This window comes from Podarcis bocagei (assembly GCF_964188305.1).
Source record: "Podarcis bocagei genome assembly, chromosome: 8".
Lineage (NCBI taxonomy): Eukaryota > Metazoa > Chordata > Lepidosauria > Squamata > Lacertidae > Podarcis > Podarcis bocagei.
The window spans coordinates 60,095,276-60,121,514 of NC_138133.1; the positions used below are offsets into that span (position 1 = coordinate 60,095,276).

A 26,239-nucleotide genomic window follows, 5' to 3' on the forward strand; every position below is an offset into this window, starting at 1 on the left:
AGCTACCTTGAGAACCTTATGACTAAAAACCACCCTATTACAATTTAAAATATAAACAAATTATTAAGCATTGGAACTGACCACCTTGGTGAATAGGAGGAGAAAGAAGTTGCTCTGGCCTAACTCTTGCATTAAATAGAACATTCACGCAAATCAGATGGGGTAGTGGAACGAACTCTGACACTAAACAGCAATCTGAAACAAAAACATTCTTAATGTTAACAGAACAAAGGAGGCCTTACAGAAGCTCTGTCACTGATTTCATTGGAAGCTGCTGGCTAGACAACAAGATTCCTGGGAATGAAGTAAAGGCATCAGATTACTGTCATCACTGACTTGCTTTGTATTATAGCAGTGTGCACTATGGATATTAGAACAGACTGTATTCTGATTTAGCTGGTACTGGCAGCCATACTGTTGAGATATGTAACAATCCAGTTCTGCCAGATTTTCAGGATAAATATATAAGGTAAACCTGAGACAGAATCATACAATTGTAGGGATGGAAGGGACCCCAAACGCCATCTAGTACAGCCCCTGCAGGGCAGAAATACTAACATTTTAGTTAGAAGTTAGAATGTAGAATATAAATGTTTTACACCCAACCCAGAAACACAGTTAGATTATAAATGTACATGAAGCATAAGTAAGTCAGCTGGTGATAGCAGCAGAAAGATGGGTTACTTGTTTGGAGGTTCTAGCAGGGGAGCGCAGCTATCGTATACCCTTGACCAAAGAACGGTACACTCCTTCTATCTGGGATGGTTGTCCTCTTCTACCGAGCGCGCAGCTTTGGGAGGGATGCACATGGAGCCTAGCCAGCCGGATCAGCCGAATCAACCCTGGCGATCGATGGGGTGACAGATGTCACAGCCAGGTCGCCCTCACATCCAGATGGGTTACTGTATCAGTTGCCAGTGGGCTATATTCCTGCTGAATGCTGATAAGTGAATTTCATTCATTTCCTTATTTAGACAGACTTCTCTGCTGACCCACCAGAGAGCAGTAATGTACACATAAGCTGTTCCATTTGTGGGAGGCGTATGAACTCCTTAGCTTGTAGCTAAGCATTTGATATTTCAGCAGCAGAAGACAGAAACCCTCCCAAGGGCATACCAATGGACTGAAGATGTATAGTGGTATCTCGGGTTAAGTACTTAATTCGTTCCAGAGGTCCCTTCTTAACCTGAAACAGTTCTTAACCTGAAGCACCACTTTAGCTAATGGGGCCTCCTGCTGCCGCCACACTGCTAGAGCACAATTTCTGTTCTCATCCTGAAGCAAAGTTCTTAACCCAAGGTACTATTTCTGGGTTAGTGTAGTCTGTAACCTGAAGCGTATGTAACCCGAGGTACCACTGTATTGGTTTTGTCAGTTAAAAGAGGGGAGGAGCCCCTCTGGATACAAGTGGTGGAGATTACAGAACAAATACACCATTTACTCCTGAACATCTGCATCACAGATAGCCAGGGTGGTGTCATCCAGATGCTGTTGCACTCCAAATCTCATCTGCCGTAGCCACAAGGCCAATGGCCAGGGGTGATGGGAGTTCCATACAGCAATACCTGGAGGATGCCTCATTAGCTACTGCTTTGGGATGGGAAACCTGAGGTCTGGGGGCCAGATGCAGCCCTCTGGCCTTCAGAGCTCTCCCCAGGCCACACCCTTAAACAGCCCTGCTCTGTGCTGCCTTTGAATGCTTTTGCTGGCTGAAATGTGTTCTTGAACTGTGATAATGCTTCTTGGTCGCTTGGCTGGTGTGTGGTTGCGTGCAGAGAAACCTCTGGCTTTTCCATGGCCTATTTATTGTACTAAGGTAAGAGTCACACCCATTGCTCCACCCACTTTTGCCTCTGTGGAGCCAGTGTGGTGTAGTGGTTAAGAGTGGTAGTCTCGTAATCTGGGTAACCGGGTTCGTGTCTCCGCTCCTCCACATGCAGCTGCTGGGTGACCTTGGGCCAGTCACACTTCTGTGAAGTCTCTCAGCCCCACTCACCTCACAGAGTGTTTGTTGTGGGGGAGGAAGGGAAAGGAGAATGTTAGCCGCTTTGAGACTCCTGAAGGGGAGTGAAAGGCGGGATATCAAATCCAAACTCTTCTTCTTCTTCTTCTTCTTCTTCTTGCAGTCTTCAGAAGGCTTCCCATATGTGAATGCAGCTCATAGGATAAAAAAGGTTCCCCACAAGGTGGAAATTGATTTTTTCCCATTACATGTAACTATGAAATGGACTGCTTTCATCTGTCTCATATATTTTTATTACTATTTATTAAAATTTCTATATAGCCCTTTACCCGAGGATCACAGGGTGGTTTGCAATATAAAAGCACAAAAATGCATACCAGTAACAAACAAAACAGTACCCCGCCTCCAGTTCAAAAGGCATCTATGATTGTATAATTAGCCAAAGGCCTGGGAGAAGAGAGGTGTTTCTGCCTGGTGCCTAAAGATATGTCATGAAGGCGCCAGGCAAGGCTCCCTGGGGAGAGCATTCCACAAGTGGGGAGCCACTGTAGAAAAGGCCTGCTCTCATGTTGTCACCCTCCGGACCTCTTGTGGAGGAGGCACAATAAGGGCGGACTCAGACGATGAGTGTAGGGTCTGGGCTGGTTCATACTTTGTCACTCAGGCCTTTCCCAACACCATGCTTTCCTTCCCCACTCTCTTTCCCCTCCATTTCCCTCCCTATAATTGGCTTACTTCAATATATTGAAAGTTTATTGAGAGTTTATGGTAGCTGGGAAATTTCTTTACTGGGGGTTGGGGTGAGAAACAGATGAACTAGAGGGATGTTTATCATTGCTTTTAAAAAAAAGTTAAATATAAATACCTAGTATATACAAATATCTAGTTAATTCTTTTGCAGAGTTTTGCAAAGTCTTTTCTTGCGGTCATGCAATAATTAACCTTATTTGCAGTTTGTGCAGGAACCAGAAGGAAAATTAAACTTACCATCAAAATAAGAGCCCACCTGTATTTATTAAAGGAGTTTCTAAGGTTGTCATTGGTGCAAATGTATGTTCACAGAAGCCTGTGAGCTTTGCTGTCTTCACTTTTCAAACACACACACCTTGCTTTGTTTGCCATACATGTGCTCACTGCAGCCACAGGAACTTTACCAAAGAGGGGATTGGAAGGGGATAAACGCCAGGAAGATGTATCTCATTGCACAATAGTTAAACAATGTGTCTGTGTGAGAATGGCTTTAATTAGCAGGAAGTTTGATAAGTTTTGAATGATATTCAACTAAGACATTCTCAGATTAGCAAATATGTTGTGTTTAGTGGGTTTACTTTCAGTATGGCTAACACTGGAAATCACCCAGTGTTCTTTTGTATGACCTCATGTGTTGATCTTTTATTTTAATTAGCACGGGAATTAAACACTCCTTACTTGGAATTTTGGGCTGCTATATCTAAAATTATCAGTATCCCATTAAATAGCTAATTGCTTTGATTCTGTTACATGCTAATCCAGAGTTCACTTTTTCTAACATAATCTTCTTTGTGATAAAGCATGATGGTGCTCTTAATACATCTGACAAACAAGTAGCAACCCATTGCTGTTTGTATTTCATCCACACTGGAGTGCTATGTAATCCCATCGAATCAATGCAGCTATCAGCATAGCAAAAGCGGAAAGCAATAATAATGCACACACATATTCTGATTGCACAGTGTAATTATGGTAATTTGTTATTTTATACAGGATGCTTCCATAACTACATTGACTATTATTGGCTTATGTCTCAAAAGCGCTGTGTGAATCGGTAGGATGGAGGTGCCAATTGTTAAGGATGAGTTTGCATAATAAATGTGTTTGCCTTCTGTAGCTGTTTCACTGGCTGTTTTCATATTTTCAGCTGTGAACAACAACAACGACAACATTTGTGGTACTTATGAGGCAAATTGGCTTCCTATAAGCTAAACCATGGGTAGGCAAACTAAGGCCTGGGGGCCAGATCCGGCCCAATCACCTTCTAAATCTGGCCCATGGATGGTCCAGGAATCAGCATGTTTTTACTTGAGTAGAATGTGTACTTTTATTTAAAATGCATCTCTGGGATATTTGTGGGGCATAGGAATCCGTTCATTTCCCTCCCCCCCCAAATAGTCTGGCCCCCCACAAGGTCTGAGGGACAGTGGACTGGCACCCTGCTGAAAAAGTTTGCTGACCCCTGAGATAAACAAACAGCAAACTTGGAACTTTGCAACTATGTAAATATAGCCAAAGTTCCAAGTTTGTTTGTTTATCTCATGGGAAGCCAATTAAAGACACTGGGTCTTTAATAAGCATCCTTCAAGACCATTTATGCAATAAGAAAAAGAAAATTGTGCTCCTATTTTTTTATGTACATTATTTATGTATTAAGTACTGCAAATTGCTGTAACAGTCACTTGCTTTCTTAGCTAAATTTATCACCCATTTCTTAAGTTCGAAAATGTAGTTAGTGGCAAGTACCATCTATCATATGGAGAGCAGGAGTGTATCTTTTGATCAGTGCACAAAACAGATTAGGGATTTCATTTATTTATTTAAGATATTTATATACCACTCTTCAGGCAGATTACTCAAAAAGATTTACAAAAGATTATTACAACAAGTATTGATTCTGTTGAACTATGTCTCACATCACTGTCCACCAGTTTCTCTGGCTAAGCTGATGGAGGTGCTCTCTGGATTGGTGTTGAAAACTTCCAATATGACTATTATGGAGAAACTCACCATCCATATTCAAGACCACCACTTCCAGGATGACTCAAAACTTCAAAGCTTTCATGACATATTCTTGATCTGTGTTTTTTCCCCCTACCAGGCAAGAAGATGATGGTCTAAGAAGGGGTTTTGTTGTTGTTTCTTAAGGTCATGGTTGGATCACTTCTTGTTCAAGTTTGGGTCTATAGTAACTATTCTACTCTGCAGGGCTGGAAGACATTGATGAGATTTTTTGTTGGTAAGGCTTATTAAGCGCCTGTCAAATCCCTAGTCACTATGTGAATTGCAAGGATGACCCTCATAGTTGACATGATCATTCCTAAGCATCCTTTTCCGCTGAGCATAGTCCATCTGGCTCCTTGATACACATCTGAGCTGAGGACAATACAGGAAGTTGACAGACTGCTAGAGTGGAAGTGACGAAAGTCTTGTGGAGAGTCTGCACAGATAAGAGCTCATTACAGAGTCTATGCTGCAGCAATTAGTGGTGAAGAAGAAATTTTCCTCTGCTAACATTCTTACAATATTGTCCAGTGAACTTTTTAAAAGTGGTTGGGGTGTTTTTAATTATGACCCAGTGGGACAGGGAGGGGGGACTTGTGGCCCTCTAGATGTTGTTTGGTTCTCATCAGCTTCAAGCAGATTAACCAGCTAGTCAGGGATAATGGGAGTTTTAGTCTAACAACAGCTAGAGGATCGCAGGTTTCCTATCCCTGAAGTAGGTGATGTGATGGAAGCTTTGGTAGCATGTTGTACATGTTCGCATGACACTTTGATTACAAAATCCACATTATATGAATAGCATGTCTTTCCTATGCTGTGCATTTTCTTTGTTATGTAGATGTAGTTGCTGTGCTCTTTGGGTAATGAAGTTGCCCCCCCCCCCCGAAAATAAAGTTAATGATCAGCTCTTTATTACTCTGGTGATGCAGCTCCTTTCTACTCCAGTGGTGCCCTAGTTTCCAGGAGATCATAGATTCTACTCATCTCTGAATATAATGACATTCATCTCATAATCAAAACAATACTTAAGTCCCCAGAAAACACCCCATATAAATGTGGTGGAACAATGAAGCCTAGTGACCTCTGGACAGCCAATATTCAAATAGTGAAAATGTCACCTTGAACACTGAGTTTAAAACAGACATATCCCTTTGTTTAACATTTTTGACCCCCTTAATGAGAAAGAATTCAAACCAGTCAAAGAGACTAATCAATGCGCTGAGCAATGTACTCACTCATATCCCTTTGACTTTAACAGGATTCTGAATGAAATAGACAGTTTGTCAAAGCTTAAAATGGGGGTTGGGATTTAAAATAAAAACTTATAAAAGAAGGAAGAGGAATGTGGGCCTGAGTTGCGCAGCTACAAAATATCTAGCAAGCAGTCAGTTTTATTTATGAAAATGTGCATTTCAACCAGCAAATTCCTTGACTTCCATAATGTGAACATGTTTTCTGTTTTTGTTTGTTCTGCTGTTGCAGCTCAAATCAATCTAATTTTGTCCTGACATATGCATGACCAACTTCCACAGAAATCAATGGGAACTGCACAAATATACTTGAGGGCACAGCAGTCTCTCACAGTCCTATAACACAGTGGTTTAGTTCTGGATGGCAAATGGAAGAGGTAGAAGGAATAAATAGCAGTAAATATCCAAATAGCTAAGCTCTCTCAGTCAAAAGTGTGAGCTTACCATTCCCCCCCCCCCACCATTAGCAACAGTACCTACTGTTTTCAATATCTTTATATACAATTTTGGAGATGAGATTAATCAGCTGTTTTCACTTACATTAAAGGAACCAGGGCAGTGCAAAGTCAATGACCTGATTCTGTAAACTCTATGAACTGAGATGTGACTGAAAAGTCAGACTAAAAATAAAACAAAAGGTGCTTGCACTTTACCTCACGTTTCTGTTTTATTCAGAAACTCTATTGCTTAGGCTTATGGTATCAATGTATTATTCTCCATTAAGTATGCCACTGTTATTCCTGTTGAAGAAAAGGGAACTAATTCTACCCAAGGTCAACCAGTTCGACTGTAACTGTTCTAGGACTGGAATGAAATTCTACCATTTTTCCACTGGATCTTACTGGCAAACAGGCAGCAATCAATAGAACCACAAATTCAATTATACAGCATGCAGCTCAATCAAATGAGTTTACACTGGTTAAGTATATGACCCTACCTGGTCTGAGCTACTCATGTACTTATTATAGCAGATTCGGCTATTGCAATGCTATCTACCTAGGGCTGCCTTTAAAGGCCGATTAGAAATTGCAGTTAGTACAAAATGCAGTTACTAGGATAATCAGTTGCACTGGTTGTCAAACAGTTTTCTGACTCATTCAATATGTCCGTATTAAAATAAACAAGCAATAGTTAAAGGAATTCTAGCCCAGCTTTTAGGGCATATGACATCTAAAAGTAAGTTACAACAAATCAATAAAATATAGCATTTGCTCTCAGTCCCACCAATCAAAGTGGGTAAACTTTGGCATTTTCATATCTTACAAGCATTGTGCTCAAAGGTTCTATCAGATCGGTACAAAAGCAAGCGAACATATATTAATACCATCGGCATCAGCTGAATCCTATTCCTCCTAAACACAAAATTCATATTGCATCTATAATAAGTAAAGCATTTTAAAGATTTGCTAGGCACTAGTCTTACAAGTGCCCAGTTTAGTTCTTGCGTAAAGTGAGACTCATAGCGTCAGCTTAATCCAGAGTGGAAAGTTGTCTGCCCTGCACATAATTCCACACGGCTGGCAGGGTTGGTTGCTAATGTTTATTGGTGACTGAATCTCAAGTAGAATGCTCGTAACAAATCTAAGTTCACAAACAGAAATTTGTTAACAAGCAACACCATTTTAAATCTTGGTAGCTCTTTAAAACTAAACTATCCTGAAATTGGGGAATGGATGATTTTCTTAAGACCTGGATGCATTGTAGTCAAAACCTGCAATATAGCTCAGAAGTATACATGGCAGCTAGGAAGTAGAGGTAAGTCTGCTACTGTGACTACAGCTTGATATAATCTGCAAGTGGCTTAGAAATCAGGTGTGCCAAAATGCAGGTAGATCAGCAGTTAAATTGCCCAGTCCTTTTTACAAACCTCCTTCAAACAATCAGCTTCAATGCTATTGCCCAAGGCAACTGAAAATACAGTTTTTGATACGTCTGCAATGTTAGCACACCACATCTGAGAATGGAGGGGCAAATAATTGAAGGCACTCCATTTCAATGGCTCCGCTCCTACCTGAATGATAGTTTCCAGATGATGGTGCTGCACGACAGCTGCTCTGCCTGATGGCATTAATGCTGCGAGGTTCAGCAGGTTTCCACCTTGGCTCCCCTGCTGTTTAACAGCTACATAAAACCACTGGGAGAGGTCGTTTGGGGATTTGAAGTTCCATCAGTATGCTGATGATGTTTAGCTCTATTTCTCATTTACATCAAATTCAAGTGAGGAAGATGTTCTGAACAAGTGTCCAAGTCAGTAAAGTTCTGAAAGAGGGCCAACAAACTGAAGCTCACTCCACACAAGACTGAAGTATAGTTGGCTGGTAATGGAGTTGACCAGAAAATCGGGGTTCAGGTCCATAACTTTGATTCTGCTTTGCAGATGACATTCCGAGCATTGGAACCAATTTTGGCTCATATGTTAACTGCAACTGCTAACGTAATTAACTGAAACATCTAGAAATGAGTACATTTTGTCTGTTCTGACTAACAGCTTGCTTTCAAGAAGAAAGTAAAAGGTTGCACTAATGCAAGGATTACCACTAGCACAACACAAATTCCTGTGCTGCCCCCAAATCTATTCTGGAGGGTTGAAGGAACCCCCAAAACAGATTTAAGGGACATACGTGGGAGGAGATAGGGAGATGTTTCAATTGTGCAAGAAGAAATCCTTGTGCTGATGCAATGATCTACTTAACACCACATTTAATACAACCCATTTGTTTTAATTATGAGAACCACAAATGGGCAATAGTGGAGAGGCAGAAGCCTTTCAGATTTTGTTGGACTCCAACCCCCAACAACCCCAGTCAGAATTGCAAATTTTAGGGGATGAGGGGATTCATTTGGAAGCTCACAATTTAGACACACCTGGTCTAAGACATGTACATTTGACAGATGTCTTGCTTCAATATGCACCTGTGTTCTAGAGGACTGACTCATGGTGCTCCCACCCTTATCTAATTACTTGGCTCCATGTGTCATGGACTGGCTGGAGTAGTGGTGGCAGGTACTAGTTGGAGAACACCAAAGGGAAGAAGGCTCAGAGCCAGGGGATTGGTGGTGGGATGACAATGTGTGGTCAGAGGGAGAAGAGGGAGAAGACTGGGAGGAGCTGTTGGAAGCTGAAAAGGTAATGGGGTTTATTGAGCAGGAAGACTCTGTGGCAGAAGGCAGTCAAGAATCAGAGACAGAAGAAGAGGCTGGAGAGGAGGGGGCCAAAGAGGCAGAGAAGAGTCAGGCTGGTAAAGAAGCAGTCTGTCTCCCACTCCTGCAGTGACCAGCTCTCCTCCCCCCCCGGTCTACTAGAACCCAAAGAGGTATGAAGAGGGTGGAGCAAAGACAAGCAAGATGGAGGAGTCTCAGATTGCTGGGGAAGGAACCAGGGGAGGAGTCTTAAAGAGCACTGGGAAGCAAGAGCTACCGGGAAGAGTTGCTGTGCTCAACTAGACCTGGCCTCCTGAGCTGTTTGTTTTTTTGACTATAGAGTTAACAACTGACACCATGTGAGTTATTACTGACCTCATCCTGGCTCCTGTCGTTGACACCATGCCTGATGACTTTCAGTATCCAGTAAAAAAACAATTTTGTTTCCTCCGGGATTTCGTTTGGCCTTTAAGGGGTTTTAAATGTCTCAAGCATTATATTGCTTTAAACCATTGTTACTGGTTTTAAAATATGTTAGTTGCCTTAGGAATTTTATATTAAAAGCTGTGTAGGGGGGTGCTTAAAATAAATATGGCTTGATTCAAACCCATTTTCTTTTCATTTTAGCCAACCATCATGGTTAAGGGCTGTGCTAAATGAATTTGTTCAGATTTCACTAATCTGGTGCCCTCCTAATTTGGACTACAACTTGCATCAGCATGTGCCCACTGGGGCTGATGGGAGTTGTGGTCTAAAACATCTGCAGGGCACCAGGTTGCCAAAGGCTGAACTAGTTATTAATTGCCTAATATAGGATCTGTACAAAAGTGAAGGAACAAGGCCTCTTTTCTAAAAATGAAAAAAAAGTTGACAAACTTACATTTATTTACTTACAAAACTATTTCCATACCGCCTTCACTCCAGACAATACCAACGTAATTTACAACCAAAACAATGTAAGAAATATTGTTATACAACAATATAACAAATCATCCAACACATCCATAAAAACATGCTAGTAAAATATTAACATTGGGGTGCTAAAACTGGCACTAATGGCCTGGGAATGCCTGAGCAAATAGCATGCTGTAAGCACTCAACAACTGATGCCTGCCTAATCACCAAGGGGAGATCATTCCATAAAGCAGCAGGGAGGTAGCAGTAGTACGGTAAGTAGGGTGTGCCTCAAGAGGAGACCTCAGCAGGTGGCAAGAGAGGATGGTTTCTGTGGCTCTGCAAGATCCAAGCTAAAAGGAATTGCTAAGCAAAGTCCAAGGGTGGCTCCAAGCTTCCCTTCCTAGGTGGATTTCAACAATAGTGAATTCAGCCAGTAGTGTTTCAGCCGCTAAAATCTAATAATCCCCCTAATTGTAGTATTCAACAGGAGACTAGTTCAGCCCTTCAATCTTCTCTCCTTCACAAAGAGAAAAACACCAGCTCTCCGAGCCTTGCTCTACCAGGGGTCAGTTATGTTTGGGGCAAACTAGCACCAGCACTCATACTGAGTGAGAAGGCTCTAGCTGACAAGGAGGCAGAAGTGGCCTAGTCATATTTCTGCTCATTACTTTATACCTACTACCGTTACATTAAAACACAAAGTGCAACTCTATCCAACATGCAAATGAGTGTAACATTCTGGGTTCAGACAATATGTTTTCTCTGCACTTTCTGCTTCCACTGCTTGGTGGAATATTTCTCTCTCTCTCCAGCCTTACAGGTATGTGTCACCATAGAGAAGGATCTTTTTAATGAAAGCTAGCGTCCATGGTTTACTACCTCTGAAATAAAAAGTTCACATTTATTTAAAATCTTAGATGTCAAAGAGCCATAAAACGTGCAGTAATTATATATATATTAAGGAATACTAATATACTAACCATAATTTAGGATATTTTTTTTCCTGCTCTAAAGATATCTAAGAATAAAAAAAAGATGTTTAAAAAATACCTTTCTGAACAGAAGTACAGTGGTACCTCAGGTTACATACGCTTCAGGTAATGTACGCTTCAGGTTACAGACACTGCTAACCCAGAAATAGTGCTTCAGGTTAAGAACTTTGCTTCAGGATGAGAACAGAAATCGTGCTCCAGCGGCGCAGCAGCAGCAGCAGCAGCAGCAGCAGGAGGCCCCATTAGCTAAAGTGGTGCTTCAGGTTAAGAACAGTTTCAGGTTAAGTACGGACCTCCCGAACGAATTACCGTATTTTTTGCTCCATAACACTCACTTTTTTCCTCCTAGAAAGTAAGGAGAAATGTCTGTGTGTGTTATGGAGCGAATGCCTACGGATGGCGGGGGGATCTGCTGCAGTCGTGAGCAGAGGATCCATGGTTCCCCTTCCTTTCCTCCTCCGTGGCTCGCTTTGAAACAGCAAAGCGGGAGAAGAGCTGCTGAGTGGGGAGGAGAGAGGGACAGAGCCTGCTTCATTAAAGGAGCAAAGCAGGAGAGGAGAGGAGCCGCTTACACGAGTGTAAGCAGCTCCTGTCTGGTTGGCTTCTTTAAAGCAAGCAGGCTCTCTATCCCTCTCTCCTCCCCACTCAGCTGGCTAAATAGCAGCAAAGTTTTTCAGTGAGCCAGGGAGGAGGGAGAGAAGCAGAGCCTGCTTTCTTTAAAGGAGCAAAGCGGGAGAGGAGAGGAGCCTTCTCCCCTTATACCCCCTTCTTCATTATTAGCAGCATCCTTCTCCACCCACCCCATGCGTGCTTCTTGTCCCTTGAGTGCTTTTCCTTCTCTCCCCACTTAAAACATGGTTACAAAGCACGGATCCACATGGATCCTCAGGATTTTTGCACTGGGTTACTCCAAACTCACCATCAGATCACATGTCTGTGGCCACAGCATGAACCACAAAAATCATACATCCACTGTTTCGTTTAGAATATTTTTTTTCTTGTTTTCCTCCTCTAAAAACTACGTGCGTGTTATGGTTGCGTGCGTGTTATAGAGCGAAAAATACGGTAAGTACTTAACCCGAGGTACCACTGTACTGAATACTATATGAATATGTACAGGCTATGATCTCCCAAGAAACCCTAAAACAACTCTCCTTTTGATGCTTCATCCTTAAGTCATTAATACTGATATACAACTGATTGCTACTACTAACAACAGCAAAACAGTATATTGCACAAAAAGGGGACAAATAAAGAGCCCACTACCTTAACTGATTGCTAAAGGAAAACTTGGCAAACTATTTTAATGATGAAAATTACATATAAAAGAAATGCAATACTTAATCATCAAGAGAGGTGGGCCTTGTTTTTACGTTTCTGGAATGGCAAAATAAATGATGATTTCCCCTCTCCTTTTAACTCATTCACGGTATTACAGAGTTTTGTTACGCTGTCTCTCTCCCTTCTTCATATGCCATTTCCTCCCGCCCCCTTTTTTTTGGCATGAGAAGCAAGGATGCAAACATCCTTGTATAATGGTTTTTGCTACATATTGTCACAAAACATAATAACATAATTTATAATAAAACTAAACACCTTCTTAAAAAAATGCCTGTTGGAAGAAGAAAGTCTTAGTCATGCACCTGAAGTTCACCAGAGAGGGTGCCTGTCTCCCCTCAGCTGGAAGAGAGTTCTATAGCTTGCGCCCACTACACTGAATAGACAGCTTCTTGCACTTATGAGTCATGCATCTGAGCCATGGGGGACTGCTAACCAAGATCCCTCCTCCCCCAAAAAAATCAGTGATGAGATCAGGATATAAGGAATCATGTGATCCTTAATATATCCTGTTTTTACCACTAAATATTTCATCCTGGTTCACTTTTTACATATACTAATTGTCCCTTAGCTAAAAGGTAGAAAGTAAAGGTAAAGGACGCCTGGATGGTTAAGTCCAGTCAAAGGTGACTATGGGGTGTGGCGCTCATCTCGCTTCAGACCGAGGGAGCTGGCGTTTGTCCACAGACAGCTTTCCAGGTCATGTGGCCAGCATGACTAAATCACTTCTGGTGCAACAGGACACCGTGACGAGTGCCAGAACACATGGAAACGCCATTTACCTTTCTGCTGAAGTGGTACCTATTTATCTACTTGCACTGGTATGCTTTTTTTCGAACTGCTAGGTTGGCAGATGCCCTGACAGAGCAATGGGAGCTCACCCCGTTGCGCAGATTCTGAACCGCCAACATTCTGACCGGCAGGCCCACGTGGCTCAGAGGTTTGGACGTGGGTGGTGCTGTGGTCTCTCTTACCTATATGGTAACAAGATCTACATCAACTTGCTGCAGAGTCTCAAAGTTACAGATCTGGGCTTCCAAATAAATATTATATATTCTCTTTGCAAAAATATTATATACTAGCTGACTAGAATCTACTGCCACATAAGTTGTAAACTGGTGATTTCACATGTCATGTTCACGGGGCAAATCTGCACACTGTATCTTATAGATGTACACCTAAGACATTTTTACATTTCTACCTAATTATGTTCTGTGTGAACAAGGCAAACACTTGCTATATAAATGCAGTTGTCAGAGACCTGTGACTGGCTGCAGCTTCCTGTTGAGTGTTCACTCTGTGGCAATCTTGGACTTCTGCTTAATATGTGAGCTGGCACCAAGACCTAACAGAGCAGTAAGAATCTTTGCACTGCCACAAGACTGTGAACACACAGCTCACATATCCCCAACTGCTAAGAACTGGGGGTCTTTTTCCGTCATTAATGTCACACCAACCCCTGGTCTCTGTGTGAGCAAGAACCGCTACTGCAAGGCTAGAGTATCCATGCCAACGACAGTTACAGAAATAAAAATAATTATTGCATAAAGCACCCTTCATCCTCCACTATTACCCCTAGTGAATTGGGTTCAGAATGTCTTCTGTCTGGCTGTACTCTACACCTGCCTGCATATGCAATACTCCAATCAGAGAAAGATTTTTTTTTTTAATCCTGTTAAACCCCAGTATTTAATTTCATATTGTAGTCATGTTTCAAACTTACTTGGACTTTACTGGGCCAAGATGCCCAGTAAAGTTATTTTTACCAGCTTGTGTAATATGCCTATCACTGTAATACTCAGCAAATACGTAATGAAGGAGACAAGAGCTGAAAGTATACACATTTACATTCCAAAATCTGCAAAGCCATAATGTAATAATGTAAGGCCTGCAAACCTTTTATCTTCCTTGACCATTGGCAAGGGCTGAGGAGTGTTCCTACGCATAGCATTTGAAGGGCTCCATACTGGCAACTCCTGAACTAATGCATATTCATAGGCTATGGAAAAGTGCCCTAGTATTACTTTTTTAATGAAGCAATTGATTACTTCTTATCTTCCTATTACTAAGATTATTACTCTTACTAACACCTTCACCCACTTTCCCTTTTACCCAGTCAGAAACAAACTCTCCCCAAGCTGCTTTTCCAGACATAATAGAAAAGTGACTGATAGATATAAAAGCAGCTTCCATATCTTTTCTTCCACAAGCAATTTCAAGCAAAACAACAGCTAGGTGTGAAAGGGTTAATCAGCACCCCCTGCCATTCCTTTGGCCAAACTCTCAGCATGCAGCTTTTTAAAACACACACACAGCTACCTGTCAGAAACTAGACACAGTGCAACATCTAGTTTGGCCCTCAGTTCAACTTTTCAATAGTCATATTTAATCATTCTGTTTCAAGTCAACCCATGATTAGCACTAAAGAAGCTGTCTCACACCAGAGGTATGGAATACATTCAAGGATTGCTGCTCCACTGAATACTGCTTCTGTATATCTAGTCTTTTCAAAAGTAAGTCCATAGGGGGACCTTTTAAGTCTTTGGGAAGAAGAAACCATCACTCAGTGATAGAGCACATGCTTTGCATACAGAAGTCCACAGTTCCAACTCCTGACCTATCCACTTGAAAGAGATGCATTTGTGGCAGGACTAGCATAGACTAACTGAGACCCAGGAGTGTGGATGTGAGTCAAAGCAGACAGCAGTGGTCTAGCTGAATCAACGACCTGATTCAGGACATATAAAACTAGTAATGGTTGCATTTGTACACAAAACTAAGATGTAAAAACATGATTTGTTAAGCCATACTGTGCATGCAGCCACACTTTGCTCTTCCCTTCCATGAGCAGGTAAACAATCCTTGCAGAGGGTAGCTTAGTGTAACTTCCAAACCCATGACTTCAAGCTGGCTAGTGATCATAGTTACCACACTTCGGGTTCTGATGCAACCACAAGCTAGCCTCTTTGTGGTTTATTTATCACGAAGGGAGGAGTGAAGTGGGGCTGCTCAGGCTACATGGGACAGCACTGAATTCATCCACAGTGCAGCTTGATAAACCATACATTAGTGTTACTTGCAAATGTGGCCTTCATCACAAATCCTTGGTGACAAAATTTTAAAAAACTTTCAACAAAAACTGAATTCCTCTTTTAAAAAATGCAAACTTTACAAAGGCAATGGAAGAGCAGGCCATTTTTCAAATTATACATTACTAAGAGAAAACTAAAAAGGTGGTTTGAGCTGTTAATCTGAAGTCTAATAAGATGGTTCCTTGAACACATTTTAGACTAAGCTATTGATGCAACACTTTGCTAGCTGATAATGCTTGCCAAGTTCTTCCTTACTTCTTTAGGGAATCAAGTACCAACATTCCTTGGAGGGCAAATTGCATAATCGTGTACATTTCCTTTCAAGGTGCAGCCTTTTAAACCAGAGTTCTATATGCACTTGCTGGTTAAGATTTGTTAAAAATTGCTTTTCATCACATAATTCAAATATCAACCTTCTGCCTAGCTCTTACTTAAAAAAAAAACCCAAACCCATTGCTGCATGTACAGTGAATGTACCACTTAAGATTTATTACCTACAAGCAGGATGATCTACTCTAAATGTCAGGGGTCAATTGTACAAGGTCATATTTTAAAATAGTGCAATACAAATACATCCTTTCAAATTCAGTTATAGAATATTTTCTTGCTAAGACTGCAATGCAAGTACTCTATAATATTCCCCACCATATAATTTCACATAATATTATGAATATATGTTTTGGATAGTGAAATCTGTATCATTTTCCAGCAATCTATCCTTATCATTCTTGCAAAACGGGTTTTCCTAGAACTCATCAATTCTATGTTCCTAACCAAATAATTAATTTACAATTGAGAATACTGTTAGAGCTTTGTAGGATTATGGTTTGAAATGTTTATCTTCCATTAATAGGTTCTACAATCATGGAAATATTGTCCTACATAAGGGAATTTGAAAGAGAGAAAGGAATTGGAAAGCTATTGGAAAATGAAATAAATAAATAAAACCAGCAGGTGGCAGCTGCAACTAGTGAGAAGCATGAATTAGCCCTCAAAAACAATTTGTATTGAAATAAATACTCAGGAAGCTTTGTATTAATTTGTACACCAATACATTTCTTTTTCATTTCTTTTTCGTTCAGCATTAATGCTTCCAAAGCAGCTGCTTACAAAATAAAAGATTAAAAACCAATACAATGTTGCATTTATAGAACACTCATGTAACAAATCAATATGGCTTTCAAGAGATACTTTTGTCAGGTCACATCTATGGCAAATACCTACGTCCCACATACTTCCTGAAACAGCGAAGCAAACTAATCCAAATGTCAAACCAATTCCCCACTACTTTTGTCATGATGGGGTCTCCTTCAGAAGTTATGGGCCTTGCCCATATGGAGAATCCTTAGAGGATGCTATGGTATCTGATCAAGATGAGACACACTTTGCATTCATAGGTCATCACAGGGCAAGTAGCTAGAAATATTTCCAAGAATATTTGAGAATCATTGGATGGGGAATGCATATATGGTTCCTAACTGCATCTGTCCACTCAAGACACCCTAAAATAAATGCTTATAATGCACAACAATCTAGTTCAATCCAATAAGCCTGTTTCATTCCAGTGCCTCCTCAAAACTGTTGAACCGAGTTATCTTCCAAGGGTCACACTATGCAATTCCACTGTAAAAAATGTAATTGAAACCTTCACATGCACCATTTTGACCAATATGATTATTAGCTAACAAAGTGTTTCTGGTTTGTGTCACTGGAGAAAGGAATAAAATGCTTTGAAATGACTTACCTTGAGGTTGCAATTTCCACTTTAGTTCTTGCCATGGCAGATGCCCGCTGGGCACCCTCGAGGGCACGCTCCACCTTTTCTTTAGTTTTTGTGTTTCTTATGGGTATAAGCTGCTTCCTTATTCCACGGACCAAAACATTGTTTTTATACTTTCCCTCTTCCTTGGTGCCATCTGGAAACATGGTACATCCATATCCATGCCTCTTATTATTTAGCCACTCCCCTTCGTATTTCATACCATTTGAGCGCTCACTTATACCGAATCCGCTGCGCTTGTCATTCTTCCATTCGCCCATGTACGTTTCTGTTGTGGTGGCATCAACGTGGTCTTCCGCTGGGCAGTAATCACAATCCCCATCTCCAAAACTAATGGTAGAATTGGCATCGCTAGAGCTAATCCTACTTATAGCAGCATCGCTCCTGACAGAGCTGCGTTTGCTAGAAATTGACGATTTTGATTCGGATTTTCTAAGTTTTATACTACCAAGAAGGGATCCTCTTCTGAACAAGCCTCCTTTCTTCTTACCACCAATTCCTTCAAGATCACTGTGAAAATTCAACACAAACCCTCCTCTTGTTCCAGCAGGGCTGTCCAAAGTAATATCATGTAGAATAGTGCCATTGCTCTGCTCACTACGCAGTGACGCTAGAGATGTCCGGAGGGGAGAACGGATCACAGTTGCCATGCCATAGGGGACACTTTGCCGCATGCCATAGCCATGCCTCATCCCTCCTGTCCACTGTCCCTGGTATGTACCTTTCCAAAGAAATAAGAAAAAACAAGGAAAATGAATAAACATCTAACGATTTTAGTTTGTCAGCAGTGCTGGAAATTTATCTTGCGTATTTTCACCACTATATAAGCACAGCCTGAAAATGCTTCTCCCCCCAGTGATTTAAATAGAAAATAACAAAAAGCCTAAACAAATTAGGAACTGATCCATGATCTATATATATCATATACATTGCTTCAAATGCTTATTCTAATGTGGCATGGAATCTGCTGATCAAAGTATTTAAAATTATTTCCTATGTGATAAGCACAAACACAAACCCGAGATAATTCAACTGGTTGGACATTCATTTCAGCATGCCCACCAGAAGATAGTATTCACTCTGTTTTGTCCCCAGTCTGGAACCCTGAGATGGTTTGACCTTGAGTCCACTGGTAGCATCAGAGGCTGAACTCTATGGTATAGCAAGGCCTACCAGTTTTCCTGTTCTTGATGAGACATGTCACCAGGTTAGAAATCCACAGGCTACCCTAAATTATCTCACTGGATGTTGGCAAATGATAATGAGGTATCAAATTTATCATAATTGCATCCATCATGTACAAAGGCACCCTTCATAGAACTCAGTGAATGTTGGTCGCAATGTATATGAGCCATTAACTTGTTATGCACTCATAACAACCCTATTTGGCTATGGGACTACAGCAATAAGAGATAAGCCTTTGCCTGCTGTTTTTTACTGTCAAAGAGCAGGGGCTTATCTCTCATTTTAGCACTGCAGTACTAAGTTTTAAGATCAGAGATAACAGATCTCCACACCTAACACATGGCTTGCCCCAAAGAGCCTCACAGGCCAAATCTGGAGGCCTGGCAGGCCTAATTTGAACCATGGGCCACAGGATCGCCATTGCTGTTAACAGCATCATGGTGTAACGCAAGTAATTAATTACATTTACTCAGTGAGCTTCATGCCCAAGGCCATTGAGTAAGCTTCTTGCATCTAAACCCCAATGCCCTTAAATTCAACTAATTTAAAGCACTGGGATTTAAGTTAGTTGCAACTAACATGTTCTATTGCCTTCAATGATATGTGAAAGACAAAGCTGAACTTGTTCACTCGTCCCATCGATTTTAAAAGAGATTTACTCTCATGTGAGCATGCATACAATTGCAGCCTTACTCATCCCAAACTTTCGATAATTTGGGAATAACATGTATTGTCGGACACTTTCTTGGAGCAATGAAGCCTCTCTGACTGTGATTTTGAGTGGTCATACAATTAGCTTATGCATATCTTGACGTACATTTTTTACATATGGTTTCCTATTTCATTTTCTGTTGAGAGTGCTGATTTATCATTCCCATTTTTTAAACCATCAATCAATGCAACAAAATTTATCAAAAAAGTTTCAGCCTAGATTTAAAATGTTTTTGCTATACATTTTTGTATTTCAATTCTTTAAGTTATTATTTAATATACAGCAGGCTCTAGGATTACAGCAGACATATTTTATTGCATATCCTAGGTGCAGAAAAAAATAAAATTTGTGTCACCTGAAAAGTATTTTAAGAAACATTCCAGTACCCAGATCTGAACACTCATACTCAAAGCAGACACACTGAAATAACTAATAATGCAGATAAGTCAATTGATTTCATTATCCATACCTTAGTTGGATACAACCCATAGTTTAAAGATTATAATATATATAGTGTATAAAATATATGAATTACAAATACTAAAACAAGCAAGATGCAGATTAGGGTTCTCTTTTGTTTAAAACAATGTCAACAAACTACAAAAAGCCATTTGAAATAAACATTTGATGTTTTAGCAAATGTATTCCTTAGGAGTAAAATATTTATCTTTCATAGTTAATATTTACTTTTTATTCTCACATATTGTTCTTCCAACAGCTGAGAAAAAGCGGCCACCCACAAACACGACAGAAAGGCATGTTTGGTACTTCTCATTAATGACATCTAACACACGAACTTTAGATTTTAAAGCACACAACATCCCACCCCGCAGATCACTATACAATCCAGCCTTGCAAATAAAATTGCATGGCCAGTTGGATGAGAATTAGGAATTGGTCTTTTGACAAAAGAACTCTGACGCCGCAGTCCTGCACTGAGAAAACCTTACTATAGTCAAACTCACTTCCAAGTAAACCTGCACAGAGGATTGTGCATTTTCCATTTAAAATGTTGCTAGTCTCTATTTAACACAAAGGATATACTGAAGCACCACTCAGATTTATGCTCTAAATCTAGAGATATCTGCCAGGAAATTGACGTAGGTTTTGTCTTGCAATGTTAAAATAAAAAGTCATATTTTGAAGCTGGCAATATATGGACTTTTGTTCTTCTTCTACCACCAGTCAAGAGCTAACTCATTCTCACTCACTCAGAGAGAGTGATGATGAAAACAACCCACACTGGCCAGGTAGGCTAGCTGCATGTGGGAAATGATGTAGAGCAGGGAAATGATGGGCAAGTGAAGAGCCTTATGCCCTTCCGCAGCCTCAGTGGCCACTTTCCTGCTCCAGAAACAGCTTTTTCTTTTCTTTTTTGAAGAAGTTCTGGGGAATGTTGTGTGTGTTAATATGCAATATGCAGTTCGCTTCTTCGCTGAATTACGTAAGTCCCACTGTGTGCCAATAAACATGCAGAGAACAGGGCAGTTAGGCTAATACCCTAACTTAGTGGTTCTCAAAGGGTGTGGCAGGAGAGGCTAGCAAATGTGGCAGGAAGATTCAAGGACAATCAAAGAAACATTTGAACATTTCAGTGTAGTGTAGTATAGTATCAAAATAATTATTTTTATTAGCGGAATATGGATAGATAATTTTTCAAAATGAGAGCATCAAGTGATACCTATTATTATTATTATATATACTTACGGTACGTGTGTAAGAGGCTCGTTTATAATTATATTTCGGGAATTGTTCATGTTCTTCTGTAGCTAGCTGCATTGTTTTATACTTTCTGGATGTCCCCTGATCATATTATAAAGCAGTTGTGTTCTAAATCAAGCACTGCTAAGAGTTGTTTTCCAGTGTATTTTTTTATCAATTAAAAATGGTGTGGCATGAGGAAATTTTTATTCTGAAACTGTGGCTCATAAAAATAAGTTTCAGAACCGCTGATCTAACTATACTTCCCTGGAAGTAAGTTCTGTTGAAATCAATGGCAAATTCTATCCAAATGAAGGGCAATTGGATTAGGATATTAAAACACAAGACTTTTTTGTGTTGCCGACCACATTTTGCAGAATAATGTACCACAGCAAACTTCCTACATACTAGTTATGCAGCATTAATTGCTAACACAAGCAAGATAAACATGCCCAAGTTTTATTTACTTTAAATATTATTATCCTGCCTCTTCCATAGCTTGAGGTGGTTGTGTGATTAATGTATGCAGTGCGCTGAAATTTTAAATAGATTGATCCAATTATACATTTGGGCTGGAATAAATCAAAAGCAGCTCAACAGCTTTAGATGAGTTTTGTAATTGTAAATGGCAAGGATCCAGCCTATTTTTGTTTTTTGTACAGTGCTCAATATGACACAAGTACAGTATGACAGGGAAACAATTTATCTGGACAAGATGTACTCTTAACTGACCTAAATGAACTCCTGTTTCATGCCCCCTGTTATGCTCACTTTGCTGTCAGAAGAAATTAGGAACTTTCCCCCCTAGATGCAAGGCTAGTTCACATTTCAGATATCGATGGTAAAATATGCTGTAAGTGCTTTCAGAACAATAACCATCTTCACTAATCTCAAAATATAACTATTCAGCCTTGTCAAACTCATCAGTTATGGCTGGTGCACCAACTTCTTTTGATGCACATGCCCTGCTCACAGTTTGCTTCCGTACCCTGGTAAACTTTCGGTTGGACTACTAAAACATGTTGCAGATGGGGCTGCCTTTGGAGATTTATTGGGAACTTCAGAATTCAGCTGCTAGGCTGCTGACTGCAAACATCAATAGTGATCACATCCCACCAGTAGTTAAAAATCTACACAAGCTGCCAGCCTATTGCCATGTACAATTTGAAGTCCTGGTTACAACCTATGAATCCCTAAATGCCATGGGAACATGGTCTTGTTCCACACAAATATGACTATGCCCTCTATCCTTCATCTGAGGACCTTCTGCCCACTACCCAAGATTAACTGGATGGCAATTGCAGAGGTGTCTTTTGGTTTTTGCACCCTGCCTATGGCATGCACTCTCCTGGTGAGCTTGCCCAGCCCCAAGCTTTCATCACATTTCTGTTTTGTTCTGTTGGATTCTATTTGTTTTGAAGTGGCTTTTTATTTCATCCTTGTTTTTGTTGAGATTTATGGTAATTACTGATTGAACACCCCAGAAGAAATAAGGGAGGATGGCCTAGAAAAGATAACTAGCCTGATGCCACTCTGGGGTACCAGTGCTATCTTGACGCAGCTTCTGTTTAAACCAGAATGAGGTTTACCCAGTAGTGTCATGGTGTCAAGGGCTAACGCACCACCGCTCCTGTGTGAATTTGCCATCAGGCACAGAAGAACAAACTGCAAAAAGGTTCTGCATTCCAGAAAGGTAAAATATTGGAAATATTTCTATCAGCTGGTAAAGAAAAGTAACAATCCTAAAAAAACAATACCGTAACATTTAATTCCTCCCTTGTAAAAGTTAATTTTAAATACTCCATGCATCTGCCTCCTCCAAGAATCCCGAGAACTGTAGTTTGTTCAGGGTATTGGAAATTGTAGCTCTGTGATTGGTAAACTACAGTTTCCAGGATTCTTTTTTGGGGTGTGTGAGCTTTAAACGTGTGGCGTACATGCAGCCTCAAACTCATGATGTTGAGCAAGTTAAAAACTACGTTCAAGGTTTTCAGGAGAGACCTAAGCAACTGTATTGCACGGAAATGCTGAGGTGGGAAAAGGATGTCTGAAGGCAACCTAGGCAACCATCTAAATTTAAGTCAGGCAGCCCATACTCAGTTCATCCCACAACACCTACTGAAATTATGTGCCCAAGCAGATAACAGGGTGCTTACTCAAATATGATTTAATGCAGATTAGATCCCCCTTAGCAACTTAACATACTGTCACAGCAATCAGAGTGGCAGAAAGGGTGGACTTTCCTCACTCTTTTAATATCAGCTTATAGGAGAAGTGAAGGGAGGATCTAATTCAATTTGGAAATTCCAGAGGAATATCTGTGGTTAGCATGCTGCAGCCAAAACAACAAAGAGTCTTATGGCAGCTTAAAGGCTAACCAATATATTGTGGCATAGGCTTTGGTGGACACTCGCCCACACTCGGATGTATCTGATGAACTGAACTGTGCGATTGTAGCAAAAAAAGAAAGAAGGGGTGGGGGTGGGGCATTATCTCTTGTCTGCGCCGCAAACCGCCTGTGCAAGACAAGCCGTACAAATGTGCTAATACTCCCTTATCGGCGCCTGTTTCATTCCCAGAAGGCGGAAGATCAACAGCAGCAGCAGGGTGTCAGCCGCCTCTCACTTTTTGCATGAAGCTACAAAGGGCCGTCGGCTTCGCGGCGGTTGCCACCTATGCACGGTGGTGGGATCGATACATTTTACAGAGAAACCTGGACTCTGAGCAATCCTCGCGGTGAGCAAGGCGAAACTTTTGCAGGCTCTCTTCCTCCTCCTTTGCTCCTCGAACCTAGAGCGCCGCGCGTTCCCTTTCGCAAGCGGGACGCTTCAAAGAATGCACCTGCTACCCGCGTTTGTCAAACCATAGATCGGAAAAATAAAAAGTGAAAGAGGGAGCGAGCGCACCAACTCGGGAAGCTGCCGAGCGCAGCGCTGCACTCCGGCGACCGGGGATTGGACACGCGCACGTGTGGAAGCCGTGGCGCGCCTTCTCCGCGCGCCCCCTGGCGGCCGCTGCTCGCCCGCCCGCCTCTCGCACTCACCTCCGTCGCCGTAGGTCTCGACGCCGTAGCCGTCCTGCAGCCCGTTGCTCCAGGTGCCCTCGTAGCGGGCCGGGGTGGTGAGGCTCTGGCGCACGCCGTAGCGGCCCTTGAAGCCGTGCGACCACTCGCCGCGGTACATCCACTTGCCCTTCGTCTCCACGCCCAAGCCGTGGCGTTTGCCCTGCGCCCAGTAGCCGTGGTAGGTGTTGCCGCTGGGCCAGGTGTAGGTGCCCACCACCTCGAAGCCGTGCGCCCACGAGCCCGCGTACTCGCCCTGCCCCTTGGGCCCGGTGCAGATGCCGTGCCCGTGGGCCTTGCCCTCCTCCCAGCCGCCGCAGTAGGTGCCGCCATCGTCGAAGTCGAACCTGCCGCCCGTCATTCAGGGGGAGCGGGGCGCGCCCGGGCCGAGCTCGGCTCCTCCGCCGCTGCTGCTGTTCTCGGGGCGCTGCGCTGCGTCCCCTGCCGAGGCTCCCGCGACAAATGCCAGCGCTCCGTCCCAGGCAGCGCTCCTCGGCTCGGCGCTGGCGCCCGCCCTCAGCCGCGCTCCTCCCCTCCGCCGTCCCCTCCTGCCCCACCCAAGCCCGGCCGCCGGCCGGCTCCTGCCCCGGGAGAAGGAAAAAGGCGGGAAGGGGAGGGGGCGAGGCGGGGCAGGTGCATCAGGCGAGCGAGGCAGGCGCGCAGTTTCCGGAACTCTTGAAGCGGGGAAAAGGAGGTTAAAAAACAACAACACCGGTGCGCGCGTGGGGCGGATCCCGCATGAGGGGGAAGGGGGTGTTGTCGGCGCCTCAGCACAGGCAAAGGTGTGAGGGAGCGACCAGGAGACCATGGGGGGAAGCCATAATACCATACGTTTAAACCACATTTTAAGCGCATAACATCCCCCCCCCCCCATCCTGCAAAGGAAGCTGTAGCTTTGTGAGGTAAAGTAGTAGTTCCCAGGATTCTTTGGAGGCGAGGAGACAGGTGCTTTCAATGTGCTTTCAATGTATGTGGATGGGCAGCCTGTGTGGGGTAGGTAGATGCACTTGTGGAAAGTGCTGAACAGGTGTTCAGCACTTAAAAAACAACAACCTGTGGGTTCGACCCTATAGCTGCTTTGCAATGCGGGGTACGACTCTGTTTGGGCTGAGAGCATATCAAGTAATAATAAGCTAGGAGCTCTGAGCATGCACAGAGTGCATTTCCTTCACCATGCAGGCTCTGCAACCTCTCTTCACTCATCTAGACTCAAAAAGGAAAACTTTCAGTTCAGAAGCTTTTAGGCACAAGCAAGCTTGATCCTAAGTAGGCTCCTCCCTTCTTCTGAGGGAACTTGTCTGTGTGTGGTTTTTGAAGCAACCTGCTAATTTCTAAAATGACAGGTTTCACAGTTGCTTTGAACCCTCCTACTGCTTAATTCCCAGTTGTGTGAAGATAGCTTGTGGTGGGGACTGGTGCTGGAAGTTCGCCAGCCCTGGAGCCAAACTGTCAATGGCCTGGTTTTTCCCTTTCATACATTCCAGAGAGATTTCTGTTTACCTTAAACCATCCATTACCTTTAACCTCTATCAGTAATCACATGCAATCTTCCCAACAAAGGAAGGTTCCCCAGTCGCTGTATCTGATGCAATAAGGTGAGGTATGCCATTTGTGAAGGTTCCCAATGTTTAAAATAACAAACAACACACCTCCTTGCAAGTAGAAAATGAGCATAGCAGGGATTGTGCTGGCTAAAACTCTTCTTACTGCTGTGCTCATTTTGTTGACTATTTAATCAGTTACCCATCTCACTAATTCTCTGAGAGCGTCAACAAATATAGAAACAGAGGTGATCCAATTGGCCTTAAAGGTAAAGGTAAAGGGACCCCTGACCATTAGGTCCAGTCGTGACCGACTCTGGGGTTGTGGTGCTCATCTCGCTTTACTGGCCGAGGGAGCCGGCGTACAGCTTCCGGGTCATGTGGCCAGCATGACTAAACTGCTTCTGGCGAAACAGAGCAGCGCACGGAAACGCCATTTATCTTCCCGCTGGAGTGGTACCTATTTATCTACTTCCACTTTGTCATGCTTTCGAACTGCTAGGTTGGCAGGAGCAGGGACCGAGCAACGGGAGCTCAACCCGTCGCGGGGATTCGAACCACCGACCTTCTGGCTGGCCACTGTGAGAGCAGGATGCTGAACTAGAAAAGATGCATTAGCCTGATCCAACATTCTCATGTTCTTATAAGCCAAGCCAAGGTGTGGGCTCCTGAAGAGGACCCCCACCCACTTGGCTTCTCCCCAGTCCTTTTGTCTCAGCATGGTGCAGCAGTTAAAGCAACATTTGGATGAGTGTGTCTTCTGAACCTGAGTGAGCTTAGCAGTCATGGGATAAATGTGTTCTCAAATAGAGAGCAGGAATGAAGGGGTAGT

General features: G+C 42.4%; 1 protein-coding gene across 3 annotated transcripts in view; it reads right to left on the bottom strand.

Moving 5' to 3' along the window:
- Positions 1 to 24,369, bottom strand: part of JPH1 (junctophilin 1) — a 62,809-nt gene extending 38,440 nt beyond the window's left edge. For 2 of the 3 annotated variants that reach the window (XM_081204643.1, XM_081204642.1), the window contains exons 1-2: positions 23,849 to 24,367; positions 17,172 to 17,928 (exon numbers count right to left, since the gene is read on the bottom strand). In XM_081204643.1, coding sequence (XP_081060769.1) covers positions 17,172 to 17,928; positions 23,849 to 24,227 — 1,136 coding nt within the window. In that variant the 5' untranslated portion in view covers positions 24,228 to 24,367. Of the gene's footprint in view, positions 1 to 17,171; positions 17,929 to 23,848 lie in introns of all 3 variants that reach the window. The other variant, XR_014010632.1, reaches the window with a different exon arrangement.
- Positions 24,370 to 26,239: the final 1,870 nt, after the last annotated feature.